General features: G+C 34.3%; 1 protein-coding gene across 1 annotated transcript in view; it reads right to left on the bottom strand.

Moving 5' to 3' along the window:
• LOC150107436 (transforming growth factor-beta-induced protein ig-h3-like) overlaps positions 1-21,623 on the bottom strand; it is a 66,367-nt gene that overhangs the window by 5,331 nt on the left and 39,413 nt on the right. The window contains exons 8-11 of the mRNA XM_090391295.1: positions 15,914-16,051; positions 7,123-7,295; positions 6,649-6,785; positions 738-900 (exon numbers count right to left, since the gene is read on the bottom strand). Of these exons, the coding sequence (XP_090247421.1) occupies positions 738-900; positions 6,649-6,785; positions 7,123-7,295; positions 15,914-16,051 (611 nt within the window). The remainder of the gene's footprint in view (positions 1-737; positions 901-6,648; positions 6,786-7,122; positions 7,296-15,913; positions 16,052-21,623) is intronic.

Below are 21,623 nucleotides of genomic sequence, written 5' to 3'. Positions count from 1 at the left end.
AAATTAATTAGTTAAGGAAATGTTCCATTTGTTAACAGCAAGAGGCAGATGTCACATATGAACCATTGAGATTAAATTAAACCAATAAGATAAAAACCCATTAATGAAGCACGTGCGCATTCACCAGCAATCACAACTCTTTATGTATACGATAATAATTATTGCACAAAGAAATGAAATAAGATAAGCGACAACTCAAATAAATTAAGTTGTCATTGTCTGATGTAAAATTTATCGCATATTTAGTTCTATCTGTCTCAATACGTAATAGAACAAATAGGATCTTTCGTGTGTGTTTTTTTTTTCTAAAGATTTAAAAAACAAGTTGGTTCTTGAATTTTTAATGTTTGATTTTATTATTTTTTTAACACTAATTCGTTTTTTTTTTTTTTTTTTTTGATATAATGACATACGGTTGCCACTTAGATATCAGAAAAAAAATATTAAATAAACTAGTCGGGTTAATAAAAATTAAGAATTAATTAAAATGCATCTATTAGTATTTCATTCTAGGTTGATATGGTTTGTTTCTGCGTACTATTTTTCTTTATTTTGTCAAACAGCTATTTATTCTCTAATTAGAAGAAACATCATAAATAAAATAAAAATCTTATTAATTGGAGAATGAACGAAAAATTATTCCAGTAATTCATATTGTTTCTTTGATCGTTAGATAAAATATCTGCAACGTTTTTTTTTTTTTTTGTTGCAGTGGTTGATTTAACAATAGTACTTACTCTGTTAAGAAGAGCGGTATCCACCAATAGTCGATCCAACATCCCTGGAGGAAGACCTTGGAAAGCCTGATTATCAGGAGCAAAAATGGTAAAGGTGGAAGTACGATTATCTAATTCCAGCAATAGATTAGGCTTGGTCTGATTCAGCACATTAACAAATGTGCTTGGTTAAATAATAAAAAAAGGGGGAAAAAAGATAAAAAGAGAGAAAGATTATTTTGCGAACAGTTTGTTTGTTTGTTTGTTTTTTTAATTGAAATTCACACAGTTTAAAAAAAAATGTACTGGTTTGAATTAATTGATAATCAACTTTTGTTAAAAAATAATAAATTTAAAGCAGAAAGGAATTCTGTTAAAATGAATCTTACCCCATTGATATTTGTAACGAAGAAGGAATCATTTTAAATAGTTGTTCGTAATGAAACCGAAGTACAAAAGTGGCACATAACGGTGCCACTTTTGTACTTCGATAAGAAGATGGTGGAGAATCCACCAGATAGCAGTTTTGACATTTCCAAAATGTGCATCACTGCCACGTGAGAAACACCAACTATGCAGCCAATCCTCCTTGCTGTCTCCATGTGTCGTAGCGACTGCAAGAGTTTGTTTCCCCATTTTGTTTTGATATGGAGGGATTCTGAATAAGTCATATGCACTATCCTGATCTTGGCGAAATGCTGACATCCACCATGTGAGTGTCCAATGTGGAAAGCCTCATTCCGTCTTGGTTCTAAAAATTCTGATTACAAAATGCAACCAGAATGTTTATTCTCCAGTATTGTTCCTCTTTTGTAAGCAGTTGCCCAGCGCCGTTCGAAGCTCGCCAACGTGTCCTTGCCCTACCTGGTCTGCATTTGTTTTTACATCTTAATGGAACGGTTATCAACATAAACAGGCACTTTGTGTGACATTCTATCCAACCGCAACAGTGTTTCCAGTACATTTATCTTAATCCTCGTATTTTAGTATCCGAATAACTCATCTTATATACAAATACGAATTTTATTTATGAGGCATGGAATTTGATTTATTATTTTTTCTTTTATTTTTTGTTTTCATGTCGATCTTTCAAACAACAAAATCTAAGAAGCTGAAAAAAAAAACACTCTTTTTGTGTAGAATATCATTGGTCGCCATTTTCGAAATGTTATACTAAAAAAACTGCTTACAGTTTTTTTCAGCCAAATTTGAAATTTCGTAGGGGGAAAATATACTTTTTATTACGATCAAAACTTAGAGTGAGTTGCGCCGTGTTTTGTTTTTAATAGGGAAAAAAATTTGGTTTCAAAATCTTGCTGAAATTCGAAAATTAACTGAGGCAAAAAATCTTCAATAACTGAATAACGTTTTATTATTATTATTATTATTATTATTATTATTATTATTATTAATTAGTTTTAAAGGCCTAAGTAAATTATAGGCTCAAAATGTTGGATGAATTTCTCATTATGTAATATGTTTTTTACAAACAAAAGATCTCCCTTATTCAGCGTATAAAAATCAGTAAAAAAAATGTCTTTGTCGTCAAAGGTCTGTAAAAATATTTAAATATTTACTCAAATATGATATGATTTCATAATCGTAACAAATTTAAATGGCCGTAAAAATTCTAAAATTTTTCATGAGACATTTTTGTAATGCTTCATAAACTTCAATTTGTTAAAAAAAATTTAATAATAAAAAATTAAATATTTTCTTAAGGAAACAATAAAGATCGTAACAATCCGATTTAAAGAAAAAAAATTAACAATAAAATAAAACCAGCAGGCATTATCATTATTTGTGGGGATTTAAAGGAACGAATTGAAAACCGGATAATATCAGGAATATGTAAACAATTTAACAAACTAGTACAAAATAAAATTTAAGTTAAGAAAGTATTAAAACGTTGTATAAATAAAGAATAAGAGAACAGTTGAGTAAAAACAGTTCTTATGAAAAACTGCCAAAAAATTAATATGTAAATATTAACAGGAAAAAAAAAACTCGAAATAAACCAAAACACTTGCTCTGATAAATGAAGAAATATATAAAAGTGTGCTTTATACAATGAGTAAATGAATAGATAACAAACAGGAATGGCATTCCTTTCTCGTTTATTCCGCATGTCAGATATAACTGCACTATTTCAATTTATGTTAAGTTTTGAATTAGTTTTCACATTTAGTGAAGTAAAAATATTCTCGTGAATTTTTTTCTCTTAATTTTTTTTCATAACAAATCTCTAGCATTAGCAACTGTAGCGTAACTTATTTCGCGTGGTATTCTAAACTATTAGGTTAAAATGTTTTAAAACTGCACAAATTTTTGAACGCTGCTTGAAATTTTACTACAACACTTATTTTAGTTAAATGATTCAAGGTGATATACAAAAAATGTGATGATTCATCGTGATTCATAAATACGGCTTGTTTAGTTGAGAAAACACGAAGTCTACAAATGCGTGCGCATGAATAACACAGTAGATATATAAGCATGCAATGGCCAAGCATTTAGCCAAACGACGTTTTTATCGTGTCGTCTGCTGAAAGAAAAACCACATATAACGCCATTGCTGATTTTTACTCTTACATTAAAGCTATTAAAAATAATAATAATAAAAACGTAATGGATTATTTCAGAGTACGTTTTAAGTCGAATATTTTACAGCTCCTACAGCATTCAGTATAAAAACCATTCCAAACCCAGCAGAAGTTGCTAGGAAAAATATTCCAGCGCCTCACAGATTGCAGGAAGCTATTGCTTTCTTTAAACAGCTCCTTTTGAAAGACTGGTAGTGACCTCCTGTTTAATAAAGGGAATAGAGGCATCCTGTTTCTTGTTAATTTCCTCATTATGACTTGCTTTCAGCAGCGCGTTATTCTTCTTGCGCCTTATCTTTGTATGCTGTAAGTGCATGCAAGCATACATGGCATGTAAAGGAAATAGAAATGCTGTGAAAAAAAGGGTAAACAAACTCGTCAAGGTAGGTTCAGTCATTCAGAAAGGTGAGCTTGTATAATTCATTATTTCAATGGGAAATATGTTATTTTTATATATATTTTTATGTAAGTTAGTACTAATATAGTTATTTTCTATATTTTAAGTAAAAATACAGAATAGCTATTTATTTGAGTTTATTATAATTTATTTTATTATTTCCTGTCATCACAACGGGATAATATGTACTTACCTGATGTCAGCAATTAGATAATAAAATGTCTACGGGATTGAATTTTGACATTCGTTTTTATAGAACGTCTAACTTATAAACTTACTAAAAAAATGTTTTCTAACGAGGATTTGAATATGTTATGATAACCAATTTATGAAACCGATAAAAATCTTAAAACAGTATTTTTGACGAGACTGGCTCTTGCCAAACGATATCTTCTCAAAATTAAATAGTTTGTAAAAATTCGATCCAAAGTACACATTTATTATTATTAGTAGTAGTTTCGTTTAGCAACTATACAGGAAAAAGAAAGTTACTCTGTTTAGAGGGTTGTCTTTTCGTTCATCTACGTAGCGCAATAATGCCGGCGGAATAATAAAATTTTATAGTTAGAATTATTGTTAATTTTTTTTTCTCGAAATTTCAGTTTTGTCTAAATTAGATAAATCTGATTTATGTCAGATGATTTTATTAAATAATTAAAATAAAAATAAAATAAAATGATTAAAATTTAATTAAATGATTTTAATTATTATTCATTAATATATGCTGTATAATTTACTATTTAACTTTCGAGAAGTTTAACTCCTCCCTTGTCTGCTAAAGTATCAGAAAGCTCTAAACACTCCTCATGGCACATTTTTTTAAATAAAATGTTTTATGCAAATAACATATAATCTTTGTTAACATAACTACATAGATTCATTTTTGTTTTTGCAGTTTTAGTATTTAAAAATACTAACACCCATATTATTGTGTTGTGAAATCACAAAATAAGACCGAGCAAATTTTCGAATGTTTAAAACGTTTCAAGCTACCGTGTTTCTAATTTTAAAACAAAAAATAAATTTTTTTGAGGATCTTTGGAGGATCCATATTATTATTTGAACAAATAAATAAACAAATACTGCTATCACATCATGTTGTAGTATATCGATGCCATCAGAGTAGACTGGAAGATTTGTTGATCATACATTTTATGCATATATATTTCGAGACTGTCTTGACTTATTCTCCCCTCCTCTCTTCCAACTCTTGCAGCATTCACTCAAAGTGTTGCCGCATGTAGTTGTCTTATCTGTGACGCAGAGGAGAGAAAACAAATGATAACGCACTTAAATACAAGGTACTTGGTGTGTGAGAGAGAGGGGGGAGGGAGATAATATATATATTGGACTAATGTCTGCACATTGGTTCAAGAACAAGAGCCTGGAGAGGATTTGAAATAGATCGTGACCACCACCACCACCACCTAGTGTAGAGCAGGATTAGACTGAGCATCCTCTTGAAAAGAAAAATGTATCCAAATTTTAAAAATAATCAAAATCGAACAACTTGCAGATGTTGTTATATAACAAATATACAAATTCTCATACGTGTCAATAGAACAACAGACATTGTTTTTCACAAAGAGAAAGATTTTTGAAAGGGAAAAAAAAAAATGAATTAAAGAATGGTAAATATTGACTCAGCGAAATACGTGGCGAAGTAGTCTGTTGACAGAAAAATAAAACTGTGTTTGACAAAGGGAGTTAAAGAAGTCATTTTAAAAAAGTTCACAAATCAGCAACTGCATTTTAAAAAAATTAGAATAAAATGAAGAAAGATTATGCAAAACAAACACCACAAGAAGAGTGATTTTAGAAAGTATATAGAAGATAATGAAAGTGACAAAATGTTTTGAAGGTTTAGAGAAGGAAAAAGTACCATAGAAATAATCAAAGATTTTAAGATTATTATATAAACTAACGATGAAGATATTCTGTATGTGTGGAATAATAATTATTTTTTTATGTTAAATGAAGTAAAAGAACGATAGAATAGTAGTAGTAGAAAATACTTACTGAACGCAATGCGGTGTATACGTATCAATATTTGAGGTAGAAAAGGCCAACAGAAACCTAATATGTCGAAAAGCAGCTGGAGTAGATGATATCCTACAGTGTCCAAGCGACGAAACTTGAAACAAAATATTGGTAGACAACACTTCGTAATTAGGACAAATTGAGATAGCCGAGACTAGATTTTTACCTTATGATAAAAAACCCCCGAAATCAGATTATATATTGGATCTTTATTTCAAAAAAGAATATGATAAGGTACCGCGAAAAAACTTTTCAACAAAAGTTGCAAATCGTCATGGAACTGAAGGATATACAGTATATAGAAAGATAACTTAATCTTAAATGATGTTTGAGGCAGAGTTGTAAGTTATCACTTCCTCAACAATCCGACATTTGGAACAGATGACAGTTTCAGATAATCAGAAACATGTCAGAAAAATGTGGTGAATCTTTATTCTGATAAAAAACACATCATAACCGCATAATAAAGGAATATATCCAAAAGGCCAATAATCTCATATTGAAAAATAATCAGATATGTTTGCCCACTAAAACCATCGTGGAACACGTATGGTCCGATGAAATGATTGTCAAATTTTAATTGTTGAATGAGGATTTTCGCCAATCCTTATATATTCATTATTAGTGTTGTTCACTCCATTTGTAGTAAACATAGATTCATCTGTGAATTAGTGTACTTGCAAATATTAGAATTTGCGAGAACTCAAAAAACGTTCGCTTGGGACTCATAATCTGCCTCAGTTGTTGTACTTCTTCAAATGGTACGAATGCAGGCTCTCGCTTTCAATGAAACGTCTTTGACTCTCACACGGGATTCGGATTCATTCTCAATGCACTTTTAATGTTTGTTTATACTGAATTCATTTTTAAGGCAAATTAGGCAGCTACGTACCTGAAATTCCCTTCTGATTCCAACAGTTCCGCTACTGTTTCGGCAGCAGGAAGAATAACCCTATCGATAACATGCAGGACTCCGTTTCTTGCTTCGTGGTCTGACGATGTTACAACAGATGTTTCCACTGTCATTCTCTGAAACAAGATAGAGAGAAAGAGAGAGAACTATTTTAAGTCGATGTTTATGAAATCAGGTCTAAATCCTATTTAAAGTAATTGAAGAGCTATAGAGGCTGATTTTATTAATTAATTATAACACATAGCTGTTTCTACCTACCTAAAGAAAGAAAATGACTTTACGTAAAATAGCCAAAGATCTTTAGTCCACTATTTGAAAAGAAGTGGACTATAGATCTTTGGCTAGGGCTATTCGTAAGTAATCATTCGGCAGCATATCATGTACTATAGGCTTATAACCTTTTGTAAGTGTGATTGCATAAAAAAAATGTGTAATGTATTTTTTCTTTAATACCTTTCGATGAAATCTAATCCTAAGCAGTGACTGCTGTCCTTTTAGAGCTGTGAGTTTCTGTCCATCGATCAAACTGGGAGTCATGTGCCTTCCTATAATCATATGGAGACTTATCGTTGACCTGGCCAGGGCTGGTTCCGTGATCAGATTGGTCCAGGTTTCATTCGACAACGCTATAAGAAAAAGAAATCGTTTACTTTTTGGTTTATCCTGATAGCTTTTAATATGGAAACAAAATCGAACACTGTAGTTCACAATTGCTTCTTATAATATAACGATAATTATATAATCACTTTTTTTTTATCTCTAAGATGCAATTAGATACGTTTAAGAAAAAAAAAAGTTTTAGTTATTTATATGATTGATGATTATTAGAAAACAATCTTTGAATTTAAGAATTTTTCCTAGTAATCATCGATCGGGTCTGGTAAAAGGTACATACGATATAGAACCACACTAAAGTTATTTTATTGTGTTTTTGAGAGGCAACCTATAATAATCAAGTCAGCTCCAGTTGAGGAACCGAATCCACAAAGCGAGCATAGACAAATGCAAAAGTAAGATTCTCAACTTGTAAACATTCCTGTAATATCTACTTTTCCAAGTGATCTCACAGCTACTTAATGAGACGCAATAAGAAATAGTCCATTATGCAGAACTCCCCTCTACTTTTTTTCTTTGCAGTGCACTTCACTACTGAGTTGTAACGTTCAGATAAATTATAGGATTCATCCTTTCCTCAAGGATGATGACGATGGTTATCCCTTCCCCATCAAGAAGTCCTCATACCATCACACTCTCACCACCACTCTGTAACGTGTTCAAGATAAGTGAACGAACCGTACCACTGTGCGGTGATGACACAATACTTTCTATACCTTGGCATAGCAAGGATTTCTTCGGCTTTTGTGGCACATTCGTAACAAGAGGCTTATGATGTGCTATTCTCTTCTGAACATTAACTTATCGTACTTTTTGACGTTAATGCCTTCCTGTACTATTCAGAGGATCTTTTGCATGAGCTTATGGGCCCAGGTCTTCAATTACCGAAAAAGTAAATACAGTAGTCATTTTATTTACCAAAAATACTCGCATCTTTTTTTTTTTTTAGTATCATAAAGGCTCCAAAATGTTTAAAATTACACTATTATAGAGGTTTCTAAAGTTTCTTTTCAGATTCTTCGGACTAATTATTCATTACTTGTTGATGGAGATATCTTTTTTGCCAGATTTGTGTGTGTGTGGATGGGGTGAACGTGCGTTCGTCCCCGTGTCAATTGTTTTAATACGCTGTGTTCGGAGAAACGGTGATTGCCATCTGTGTTTGGAGAATCATTTCTCCAAATAAATAAATAATTTCTCCAAATAAATTCATTTACTGATATTCTTAACTGAGCTCACAAAGCTCCGCCTTAGATTACTATTTACAGTTGGTAAATTTCTATTCTGCCTCCCTTCCCACTTAGGATCAACGACTTGTTGCGGTCAAGTAGCATGTCTTCACTGATGAATCATTCTCCCGGGTCCCTACATCGCAGGCTCTTCTGTTACGCTTTGGCAGTAATCCTTTGAACTGACTGATCAGTTTTGTTCAAAAGACAACTTGAAACATGGTATATCACTGTATTTTAGATTTTAAGGTGTATTTTTATAGACAAAATAATAATAATAATAAAGATTATCAGAGATAATCTTTTTAGTGCCTCTGTGAAAGACCTGGGTCCAAATCGTATATAGGAAGTGTAAAACCTTTATTAGGGCTTTTTAGTTGAAGGTGAGGTGGTCGGTTTCATATGAGGTGGCAAGGTTTTTCCATCTCGGAAACTCAGGATTTTTCAAAAAGTAGGATTTTGAAATCCTACTTCCAAGAAGTAGGATTCCTAGTATCAACTTATTGCATTACATTTATTATACTTGCATTATGCAATGTCTTATTTGCACAACTTTCTCCCGATGTAATGTTTCTTTATTCAATATACGATCCTTGATATGTATTTCAGGTTCTCGCAATAAAACAAAGATGACCTTCTAAATAAGCAGGTAAATTAGTTTTATTTCATTCCATTCTGGTTTTCACGCAGCGGTGCGCTAGAGTCGGTAACATGTAGAAGCTTCTGAGGTCTCAATTGTCAAACGAAAGCGCAACGAAAAATGAACAAAGAATTTGAAACTTGCATTCACAAAATCAACTAATATATCATTAAAATTTGTGTTTATTATTATTATTATTATTATTATTATTATCAATACTTGACCTCCATGGAGTCAGAGACTCATCGTGGGAGGTACTCACTATTGCATATAATGCTTATCCAACCTCGTCTTAAACTGATTCAATGTGCCCACATCCACAACACACTCAGGCAATGCATTCCACTCACCAACCACCCTCCATGCAAAGAACCTGCTTTCACTCCTTTGCTCACACTCTCCCCTATATAGTTTCCAGCAATGGCCTCTTGTTCTACTTCCCTCTCCAATTCTATGAAAAATCTTTTCCATATCTACCTGATAACAACCCCTAACCAGTTTATATATCTCAATCATATCCCCCCACCTCTTTCTCCTACTCACGAGGCTCTGCAACTTACATCTGTCCTTGTACTCCACATTCCAAAGACCACTGACTACCTTTGTGAATCTTCTCTGTACCCTTTCCAACATATCCTCGTCACTATGAAATCCCGGTGACCAAATCTGTGCACAATAATCCATATGAGGCCTGATCAAGGTCTTATACAATGGAATCATAACCTCTCTATTTCTGCATGTCAGAGTTCTCCGCATCATTGCCATTATTTGATGGGATGTCTTCACAACTTGTGCAATGTGGCCCCTGAATTTCAGGTCCTTGTCCACCATCACACCTAGATGTCTCTCATCTCCTCTACTTCTGTTAAAGTTTCCCCACCAAGTGTATACTTGGCATCCCATCGTTGCTTACCAAATCTCAAAACCTTACACTTGGCAACATTGAACTGATAGTTCCACTTACCTGCCCATTCATGCAATCTATTCAAGTCCTTTTGTAAGGCATTAACATCAGCCTGACTGTGCATTGCTCTTCCCAGTTTTAAATCATCTGCAAACAGCTGGATATCACTAGTTAAACCCAACCCAATATCATTAACATACAAATTTAACAACAATGGCCCCAAAACTGACCCCTGTGGCACACCAATGGTGACCTTTCTCTTTCGAGATACTGCACCCCCCCATATACAACTTTCTGATACCTATCTGACAGCCAGTCACTGATCCAACACAGAAGTCTGTTATCTAATCCCATCTCTTTCAATTTAATTAAGAGCTTGTCATGTGGCAGTCTATCAAAAGCCTTTGCAAAATCCAAGTACACCATTGTATATGCATCTCCTCTGCCCAAGGTATTTGTCACCTTGTTATAGTACATAAGTAAGTTAGTGAAACATGATCTTCCTTTAACAATCCCATGCAGATAACCACAGAGAATACTGCTGTTATCAAAATTTATTATTATTAAAACGCTCTAACCATTTCGTAGAATCACAGCCTGCAGCAAGGGAATTAAAGGGGAAAGATCTATCATTTCTCCGATTCTGCTCCATTTTATATCGCCTCCATTCTTTACTTTTATCGTTCATACAATAAAGAAATTTTGTTAAGAGATAGTTTTCTTTTGCGTACTTAATTTTTTCCTTTAAGAGATTAGCAACATTTTTATAGGCATTTTCAAACTAAATTGTAGGGATTCTTATATGTTTATTATATAACTTTTCTTTCAAATCTTCCTAATCATATTTTTAAGTTCATCAGTAATCCAGTGTATGTGATGATTTTTTTTTTTTTTTGCATTTCTTCTTTTAATATATTGCGATTTGCTATCTGCATATTTAATCATGATGAATTCCTCATATAGATGATTTACATTTAAGAGATCATTGTTTATACGTTTCTCAAATGTATTATAATTTATACTAGTTCCGATGTTTTTATTACTAACAGTAAACCATATTACTACTATTCGGTAGAGATAGATGCAACAGTATAGCGTGATGATCTGTTATATTGCTAAGATTAATTGCAGAGAATACCTCATAGGACATTTTATTTCTTATAAATATGTGGTCAATACAGCTTGCTGAATTGTTTGTTTCTCTTGTATTGCCATTTATGTAATGCAAGAAATTCATGAGAAAAATACAGTTAGTGTATCGTGGAGTAATTGACGATACACTAACTGTATTTTTCTCATGGATTTCATGCATTACATAGATGGCAATACAAGATGGTGGATTATGTAGTGTGCTGTGACCATGGTGGATTATGTAGTGTGCTGTGACCATGGTGGATTTTGCAGTGTGGGTGGTGATTATGTGTTTAGATATAGTAGAGCACCCTTCGGACATGAATCCTTGGATTCCACGGAGATATCATGAAATAATCATAATACTGCAATGCTAAATTAGGCGAAATTCAGGACCACTTCAAGGCTTTAGGAACAGTTTCACATGGCAGTTCTTCCATTCCGCGGGCTTCATATAAGAAAACCATCAATTCCCAACTCCTACACTATCTTGAAGGCACCCAGCTAATAAACGACCACCAGTACGGATTCCGTCGAAGCCGATCAACAGATCTGCTGATATATGTCACCCATCTCTGTACAAATGCCATGGAGAAGTTTGGTGAATCCCAAGTGGTTGCACTTGATATCTCCAAAGCTTTTGATCGGATCTAGCACAAAGACTTACTAAGCAAACTTCCATCGTTTGGTCTGTCTCAGGATTTCCGTAGTTGCATTGCCACCTTTCTGTCTGGACGCACACTGTGTGTGTGTGTGTGTGTGTGATGGTGGATAGTTCCTTTTCGTCTCACCATTTGCAGATCTCACGTTTTGCAGATGACAACACATGGTACTCCTCCTTTTCATTTGATCAACCTTACTAAACTTACCTCAATCTACAGAACATCAACCAACTGCCCTCAATTCTGATCTCTAAGTCATCCTTCAATGGTGGTTCTGATAACCTCGTCAATTTCAATGCTAGTAAAACCAATTCTGTCTTATTTCTCACAAAAAAGAACCATTTTCTCCAAGTATTATTTTTGACAACACCCAAATTTCCAGACAAGATAAGATTTCTCTTCTTGGAATTACCTTGACATCAAGCCTCTCCTGGCATAAACACATCACAAGCATTGCATCCTCGGCTTCTCTAAAACTATGATTTCTTTGTCGCTCAAGATGTTACTTTACCTCTGAACAGCTATTCACCTTATACAAGTCACAAATCTGTCCAGCTATTGAATACTGCTCTCACATTTGGAGTATCCCCCCCCCCCAAGAGCTCCATCGAAGTGCTTGATTCAATACAGAGGAAAGCAATTAGACTTATTAATGGCCTATCTTTTTACCAACTCACTCCTCCCATTTTCGCACAGATGTTTGGTTTCTGCAATATGTGTATTCTATAAATATTTCCATGGCAAATGTTCATCGGAAATAGCATTAATAATTCCTCCACTCACTACTAAGCCCGTTGGAACACTTGCAGCTGCTGCTCAGCATCAGGTGCACGTGGCCCTTCAAAGTGCACCTTGAAACCGACAGATCGAGTTTCTTTTCCTCCTCTTTCATCCCTGCTGCTGCTGTATGGAACAGTCTTCCCCCTGGTGTATTTCCCAAGGACGAGTGATATTTTTTACTATAGTTTTATTTTTTAGATATGAACACAGCCGAATTTTTCGTTTTTGAGATTACGTGAGAAGGATGTAATGTAAAACGCAAGTGTACATGTTCCAGACCACTGAATAGTATCTCTATGTGTACCTGTCACACTCGCAAAACTCACTAAGAATTATGAGTGATACAAAACAAACCGTTGCTACCAAGTACATGCGACACGCACAACCTTTGATTACTCATTTTCACCAGTGTTGTCGTTAAAATATTTTGTCCCTAGTTCATGTAAAAATACAGTAGAATGCAATTTTCCGTTAAGTTCATTAAGCATTTAGTAGGAAAAAAATTGGGGGGTGACTTATTTACTCCTTGCCGAACTTAATAAACTTTCATTAGTATGCAAGTTCTGTTATTTTTTAAAAAAATAACAAGAATTATTTATTCTATTAAAAAAATAAGAAGGGATCAATTTCCTTCTAGTGCAACCTGTAAGAAGCAGACTACAATATAGCCTTAGGGATTCATTTCTCAAATTGCTTTTATGTGCTGTTCACAATGGGTGATCTTCTTTTTACTGCACAGTTCCTTATCGTGATGTAAATGATTAAAAAAGGGGGAAAAAAAGAAATTACCGAGTTATATACTTTTAAAAGAGCTATGTTGTACAGGTATAATATTGCCGTTGAAGGAAACTACGCATCCTCCACAGACTGAAAAGGGCTCTTGGACGAAAATAGCACACAGAAGAAGTTCTGCTTAATAAATGTAATCAATCCCGCTGTCTGAAGCAGAAGCTGCACTTGACCATTAAAAAGAGTATGAGGTAATAGAATCGAGAAGAAATTCTTGTAATTAATACTGTTATCACAAAAGAAAAAATTTAAAAAAAAGAACAGAAAAAAGGTTTTATTAATGTTCAAGAGAGACAGTGTCCCTCCATCACGTCCTAAATTATTTAAATTCCATAAAATATGTCATGGGCAGCAGTCATTTAAAATTGTATGACTGAATGTAATGAATTGGTGAAAAAAATTAAAACAAATAGTTATTGATCGTTAATAGGATATTCAGTTATATGACGCATATGCAGTTTATCATTAGTTATATATAAAAAAAACCCTAATGATCGTATTGGCCTTCAAATAGTTATCGATTCTCTAATTATAAAATGCTATAATCATTAAGTTCACTACTTATAAACGTAATTAAGTAGAGAGAGAGAGAGAGAGAGAAGGAGAGAGAGAGATGAAGGTATCATGTCTCTGACCACTGCCTTATTATATGCAAATGTACGATCTTTCTTTTAGCAGGTGACAGGTTATAAAAGCAATTTATATGGGATGGATATCATTGAGTAACTATCTTTGTCTTTTTTTTTTATGCAAAAATTACCTTCATCTTCATGTTTCTTAGCTGATTTATAACCTTAATTTTGATCGTGCACGAGAAAATATTGATTACAATGAATTTCTTTGGGAACATAAAATATTCGATTCTGACGAGGCAAGATGCGTTCAATCCATGCAAAATAAAATAAAACAAAAATAAAAATAAAATAAAGAAAATAGCATCTGCTAAAAACCACAAACGCTGAGTCATCCTGTATTTTGTTATTAAGGAATGTTTTTTCACAGAGATTACAAAGGTTACTTTGTGAAAAAAAACATTCCTGAAAAACAAAATACAGGAGGACTCAGCATTTGTGGTTTTTAGCAGATACTATTTTTAGGTGTGTTTTTTAAATGTTATTGACATATAAGAGATTCATTGCAAAGAAAATTGTTGACAGGAAGATAGTTATAATGTAAACTTAATCATGTCGTTTTATCATAGTATTACACCTCAGTAAGATAAGAAACAAAGAAATGAATTATATGAATTTATTAAGCTTCATGTCCCAATAAAGACCTTAAAAAAAAAAAAAAAAAAAAAAAACATCAGTGTACTTTTTTAAAAGTTGCAAGCTCTTTCAGCATCTTCCCCACCCTCATATTTCCTTTGTTATAAAAATGATTTTCCATGTTCTATGGTTAATTACTACAGTTAAATAATAATAATAATAATAATAATAATTACTATTACTGAACAGACAAATATTCATTTGTATACAGTATTGGTTTGTAATATCATAATTTTTTTTTTCTTTTCATCTCAAAAACTCTTTGCTAAATGGCAATAATCTTCCCCGGCTTAAATTCTGACATAGTTATATAGTCTAAAAGAGTCAAAGAGAGATTACCTTTTTCGTCACTGCTGATTTTATATCGGCATTTTTATTTATTTATTTTCCCTTCGGTTAGGCTGGTAATTGAATCAGATATTCTATCAGTGGCTGTGTCGACGAAAAGTCAACGTCATAGCCCGATATTTAACACTGGATTTCAGCAGCCGTTGACTCTGCACTAAAAATTTCAACGTGTAATTCTTATATTGTTTTTATAAGAGTTCTATAATGCCCTTAAAATTACAGCAGACATCATGGCGTGTTGTTGATTTTTATAAATTATGCGTTTTGATAATTAACACTACTGAAACTGCAAAATAACAATTTTAAAATCGCTAAGTTTCGTATTTCAGAATGATTATGTTACAGACATTTGAAACTCCGTGACTTCCAAATTATTATTCGATCATCATATTTCAGTAGCGATTATGTTACAGTGAAAATCAGCATTTGGAATGAAGAGACTGCAAGAGTGGTGATAGTGCGGGGTAAGGGAAACTTTCCACAGAGAATTTATTCTGATTTTTTTTTTTTAACACCGGAAATATTCAGTTAGGTAATGTTTATTTTTAGACATAGTGCGATGCATTCGCTATGTAACTTTACCAACTTTTTTCCTCACTAGACAAAAAATACCCTAGAACCATAACACGAAATTCACAAGAATAAAACTTTGAATCTAAATTTCTATAAATATCTTAATTTCGACAATCAAAAGCTGTTTAACTATAGCAATGTAAGTAAGAAACTAGTAGCAGAATATATGGATAGAAGGTCCAATAATGATTACGTACATAAGTGTAAGTGCTTTACTAAGATCAAATGCACCAATTCTTATGGTTCAGTGTTTTAATAAAATTAAGATTTTAAATCTCTCTCTCTCTCTCTTCATATGTACTTACCATCAAAAGCTTCGTCTGAAGGAGCAAAAACCGTGTAAGACCCATGACGACCAAGGCTAGAAATCAGTCCGCCTGCTGCAGCTACTTGTATAAAATTTGCGAGACCAAGGCTTTCTGCAACATCTGATAATGGCTTGACTAAATTAAAAAAAAAAAAAAAAATCAAAACATGATGACCAATAACCTTATACGTTAATATATTCTAAATTCATTTGTGTACAAATGGATTCAGGATATATTAGTTTATATTTTCAATATATTAAAGTCAATAAGCAAGGGATGGGAAACATGAACCCTTTCTGTACACTAGTCTAAATAACATACACACTAAAATCTAATTTTAATAACTTATTTTATTATTTTAAGTCATAAAATAACATAAAACTTATTTTTAATTAAAAAAAACAGTTCTTAGAAGTAGGGAAAGTCTACCCTGATTGTATACGTTATAATAGAGTAGCAAGGATATTTTAATTCGTGGGGGGGGGGGGATTACTCCGAAAAAAATATTCTTCTTACCAGTATAAAAATTTAGATTATCTTTAAAATTCTGTTTTCATTTGAATATACTTTTAATTTTTTTAATATTTCTGATAACTGAAAAGGTGGAATATTATTCTTCTCTTCACATACATTACAAAAAATACGCTTTATTTATTTATTTTAACATTGAGCATATACTTTTTTTATGTACGATAGTTTGTGACCTGATGAGGTCTTTCTGGAGTGGGTTTTAGCCTTATAATGAAACAAAGGATCCTCATCCGTAGAAGCCATCCGGTGGTCTACTGAAATCTTGTTAGGAAAATTCTCTCAATTTACAGATGCGTTACATCTTTTTTTTTTTTTTTGTGAGCGGAAGAAGGCCCATCGCACACTAGATGAAGAACAACCCATGTTGTTGGTGCATGGGAGGTGATCAGGGGGTATTTGAAGAACGTAGTATCAGACCATATACCCTTGGTCAAAAGGAAAAATCTTGTAGGAGTTAGATGGAAGCAGAAGTTGTAGCAAATAAAAAAGGTTGTAGAGAGAATATAAAGAAAAATGTATTATGCATGGCCATGAGCAGTATAAGGTACAAGCAAGAAAGTTGACCTACATGTATGATAAGGAAGGCCAAAACTAATTATGAGAAAAAGCTAGCTGATGAGGCCAAAAGAAATCCTAAATATCCTAAACTCCTGCAAAAGCATTTTGCAGGAGTGTACCATCTAGGTAGCGATGTTGCATTGCAGGAGGGGACATTAACGGATGAGTGGAATAGAAGCCGGAGAAATGGAGGTGCTTAGAATATTGCAGAACCTCACTGCGAGCATGGTCATGGGATTAGATGACATATCGGCCCGTGTATTACGACAATGTGCAAGGGAATTATCAGCTTGTCTGACCAAGCTGTTAAGCCTCAATATTGGAAGATGCGAATGGAGTGGAAAGAGGAGAATATAATCCCACTGCATAAAAGAGGCTCCAAGACAGAAGTAAATTATAGGTCAATCAGCCTCTCGGCAATGGTAGTTAAGGTACTAGAGAAGTTGTGAAAGACAGGCAGACAGAGAGAGAGAGAGAGAGAGAGAGAGAGAGACTAGGTGGATAGGAATATGATACTTAGGGCAACATGATTTTTTGAAGGAGAGGTCTTGCCTTAGTAATTTTCTTACTTTTTTTATAATAAAGTGACAACTGAGTCGTATAAGGGAAATGGCTACCCGCGTGATACTGTTGGACTTTGCAAAGACATTTGACAGGATTCCACATAGAACTCTGTTGAATAAGCCAACAAACTCTACTCATTTGTTTCTGATACTCCTAGCATTCGTGTATACACATAATAATCTACCTGCATGTTCTTTTGTATGCACTTGTCTGCAGTCTTCATGGCGCAATTGGACAACTTGCAGATCTCTATTCTTCTTCTCTAGTGCCTTATACATGTAGACATCTTTGCACACGTTTGATGGGTCCGAGCAGGACAAACACAAAGTCGAAATCGTTCTCTCTTCGTCAGCATTTCCATGATAAATCTTATTCCCGTCATTAACACAGTTATATAACATTGTCGCTCTTACACTCACATTCTCACCATTCCTCGCTCTATAATTTAGTTTCCCTGACTCTCTGTGTTAGGTCTCATACCAGTTATTAGTTTTTCAAGGCTCCTGATACTAAACGCATTCAGGTTTAGGGCCATGTAGCAAAGATTGCAAATACAACTCAAAAGATAATTGCAATGCTTAAACGAGCGTTCACATGTAAAGATAAGGATGTCATTTGTCTCTTCACAAGGCCTTGATAAGACCTCACTTGGAGTGTTGTGTGCAGGTCTGGTCTCCTGGTTTGCGTTGTGATTCTGATATAGTGGAGAGAGTGCAAAAGAGAGTGTTAAAAATTATATCAGGATTATGGAATACAGATTATGAAGACAGATTGAGAATTTGTAGACTGCAGAGACTAGCAAGCAGGAGAAAGAGGGGGGTGATATGGTTGAGATTTACAAACGTCTTCTGAAAGGGTCATATAGGATTTCAGTTGATGGAATTTTTCAGTTTATAGCGGGTGGGGGAAAGGACAAGAGGACAGCATCCTTGGAAGCTGAGAATGAATGCTGATAAGAAGGGGATGAGGGCTAGATTTTTCTCTCATAGGTGGGTAGTGATTGGAATGGATTGCCATTGGATGTTGTGAGTGCAAGCAGTGTGAATGAATTCAAGAATAAGTATGATAGCTCGTGCATGTAGTATGTTGCCTTCCTCCATGAATCTCTGACTCCCTGGAGGTCTCTTTTAATAATAATAAAAAACTGGATCAAATGGGATGGATACGAATCTAGTTATCTGGATAAGAATGTGGCTGGTGGACAGCTATGAAAAAGTAGTTTATGTAAGGAATTGAGCCCAGGAGAAAGGAAGCGACTAGCGGTGTACCACAAGGCTCAGTACTTGGTCCTCTGTTGTTTAATTTGTACACCAATGATATAGAAAATGGTATGAGAGGATAGTTTGTTTCGTTGTTTGCTGACGATAATGCTAAACTGGTAAGAGCAATAATAAATGAAGGTGATTTGGCAATCCTGCAGGAAGGCTTAAATTGGCCATCAGTGTAGGCATAGGTAAATGGCTGTCAGTTTAATGTGGCGAAGTGTAAGGTGATGCACTTTGGAGAAAAAAAAAAAAGCTGAGTACTATGTTGATTGAACTGAACTGCAGGAAACTGATGAGGCCAAGGACTTAGGGGATGACTGTGGTCAGAGAGTTGACATTTAGAAGATATATGCAAAGGTAACATCATCAGATTATATGGTTATGAAGAACACACTAACAAGCAGGGAGAAAGAGGTTATTATTCCACTATGTAAGGCTTTAATAAGGCCACATCTGGACTACTGCCTACAGATCTGGGCTCCTGGATTCCGTGGGGTTGAAGAAGTGGTGGAGTGGATAAAGAGGCGAGTGACCAAGATTGTGGTTGGTCTATGGAATGCTCCCAATGAAAACAGATTGAAAATATGTGGACTTCAACTAGTTGATAAGCGAAAAAGAGAAGACAGAATAGAAGCATTTAAGTTATTAAAGGGATTTCATAGTATTGACGTCCGCGCGATTAGCCTAGTGGCTTTGCGCTTCGCAACTATATGCCTGGGGAAGGAGTGTCCTAGGTTCGATTCCCGTCAACGACGTGAGGAGTTTAAGGATCTCCCTCAGCCATAGCCAAGTTAGCCAGTCTTGGGCGTGGACAGCAGGGTTTTTTCCCCAGTTTATCTGGGGTTTTTCATCTCGCAAGCAGGCAAACCGGTCTGAGGACACGCGGATTACAGTCAGGAATACTGATCCAGCCATAGGTCTGATTCGTCAGCCTATGCCGGTTCCGGAGCCGGGATAAAATTTGGGGGGACTAGATGGTACTGTGAACTCCCGTAAAAAGGAGGAACGCAGTATCATCACACGAAATTTATTTTATTTATAGTATTGACACTGAAGTGGTAACAAGTATATGGCGGGAAGGAAGAGGAGGGGTAACTGTGAAAATTGTGTAAGAGTATGGTTAGCTGTTAGGACTAGATTTTTTTTTTTTTTTGCTTGAAGGGTGGTGAATGCATGGAATGGGTTGCCAGAATTAGATGTGAGACCTACACAGTGAATGAGTTTAAGGGGCGGTATGGTAGATATTGCGTGAAAAATGCATCTCCCATGATGAGTCTTCTGACTCCATGGAGATATCCTTCTAATAATAATAATAATAAATCAAGCTGACGACATACCCCAGAATGTTTTGACAGAAGTGCAGTGTAAAATGAAATCAGAGATATTGGAACATATGAACTCCATAAATGACCGTATAAGACTACCACCATCAAAAGATTTACATAAATCTAAGCTAAAACAGCTCCTTTTAGACGCAATTCGGTGATTAAAACCATCACAACCAACAGTATACAGTATTTGTTTTTCTAATACAAATATTAGAAAAACAAATAGGCTCCTATACAGCACAGCCTATATCAAGAGCAAAAGCCGAGGATGAAACAATCTGCGCCTTGGAAAATCCGGTTGGAACGAAAAGCCAACAAATTTCGAGTTGATCTGAGCAACTTAAAGACTTTTAAAGAAGGACGGCTGAAAAACAATGATATCAAAAAACAATCTGATTAACACATATAATTTGGCCAACAAAACAATTGCTGAAGTTACCGAAGAGCTAAAACAAAGAATAACAGCGACTGCACAGAAAATTAAAAGACATGAAGCAAGAATAAACCGAAATATACAAAATTTGCAATTTAGACAGAACCAGCGTCAATTTTTTCAGTCTCTCCAGAGAAATACAAATGCAAACAATCATTCACCAGAAACACTCAAATTCTGGAAGTCAGTCTGGGATAATCCTATTGAACATAATAAAGATGCATCATGGATTAAGGAAATAGAATCAGAAATGAAACAAAAACAAATGCAAAATGTCATTATCACTAAAGAAATAGTCAGTACTCAAGCTAGAAAATTAGAAAAACTTGAGTGCACCTAGCAAAGACGAACTGCATGGATTTTGGTTAAAGCCTCTAACCAGTCAACACGATCGAATGGCAGAACAATTTAATTATTTGTTGCAGTCAGGCTCAGTGGAAGACTGGATGATATCTGGACGCACGTTTCTCTTCGTGAAAGATAAAGATAAGGGTGAAGACCCAACTATCGTCCAATAACATGCCTACCAACGATGCTTAAGCTGAACACTGCAATCATAGCAAATTCCACATACCACTACTTATCAGATAATCAGATTAACCCGACTGAACAAAAAGGCAATTTTCAAAAATCTAGAGGAACAAAAGGCCAGATCCTTATTAATAAAATTATTCTCAGAAATTCAAAAAGACGAAAAACAAACTTAAACATGGCATGAATAGACTACAGGAAAGCATTCGACTTCCACTCCCACACTACTGGATCCTAAAATCACTACAAATATTTGGAATTAGCAAAAACATATGTTCGTTTCTGGCTGCTGCTATGAAATCATGGAAAACAACCTTAGTAGTCAATAATGAACGATTCGGAGATATTAGCATTAAACGTGGAATTTTCCAAGGTGATTCCTTGTCACCATTGCTCCTCAACATTTCGTTGATACCTTTGTCTATGATTTTGAAGAAAACAAAACTTGGGTATGAAATTCCTAAATATAATATTGAAATTTCCCATCTGTTGTGTAT

This window comes from Typopeltis vanoorti, chromosome 4 (assembly GCF_054136105.1).
Source record: "Typopeltis vanoorti isolate ZY-2024b chromosome 4, IOZ_Tvanoo_1.0, whole genome shotgun sequence".
In the NCBI taxonomy this organism is placed as follows: domain Eukaryota; kingdom Metazoa; phylum Arthropoda; class Arachnida; order Uropygi; family Thelyphonidae; genus Typopeltis; species Typopeltis vanoorti.
Note: the sequence above shows the minus strand (reverse complement) of the source record. Positions and strands in the feature narration are given on the sequence as shown.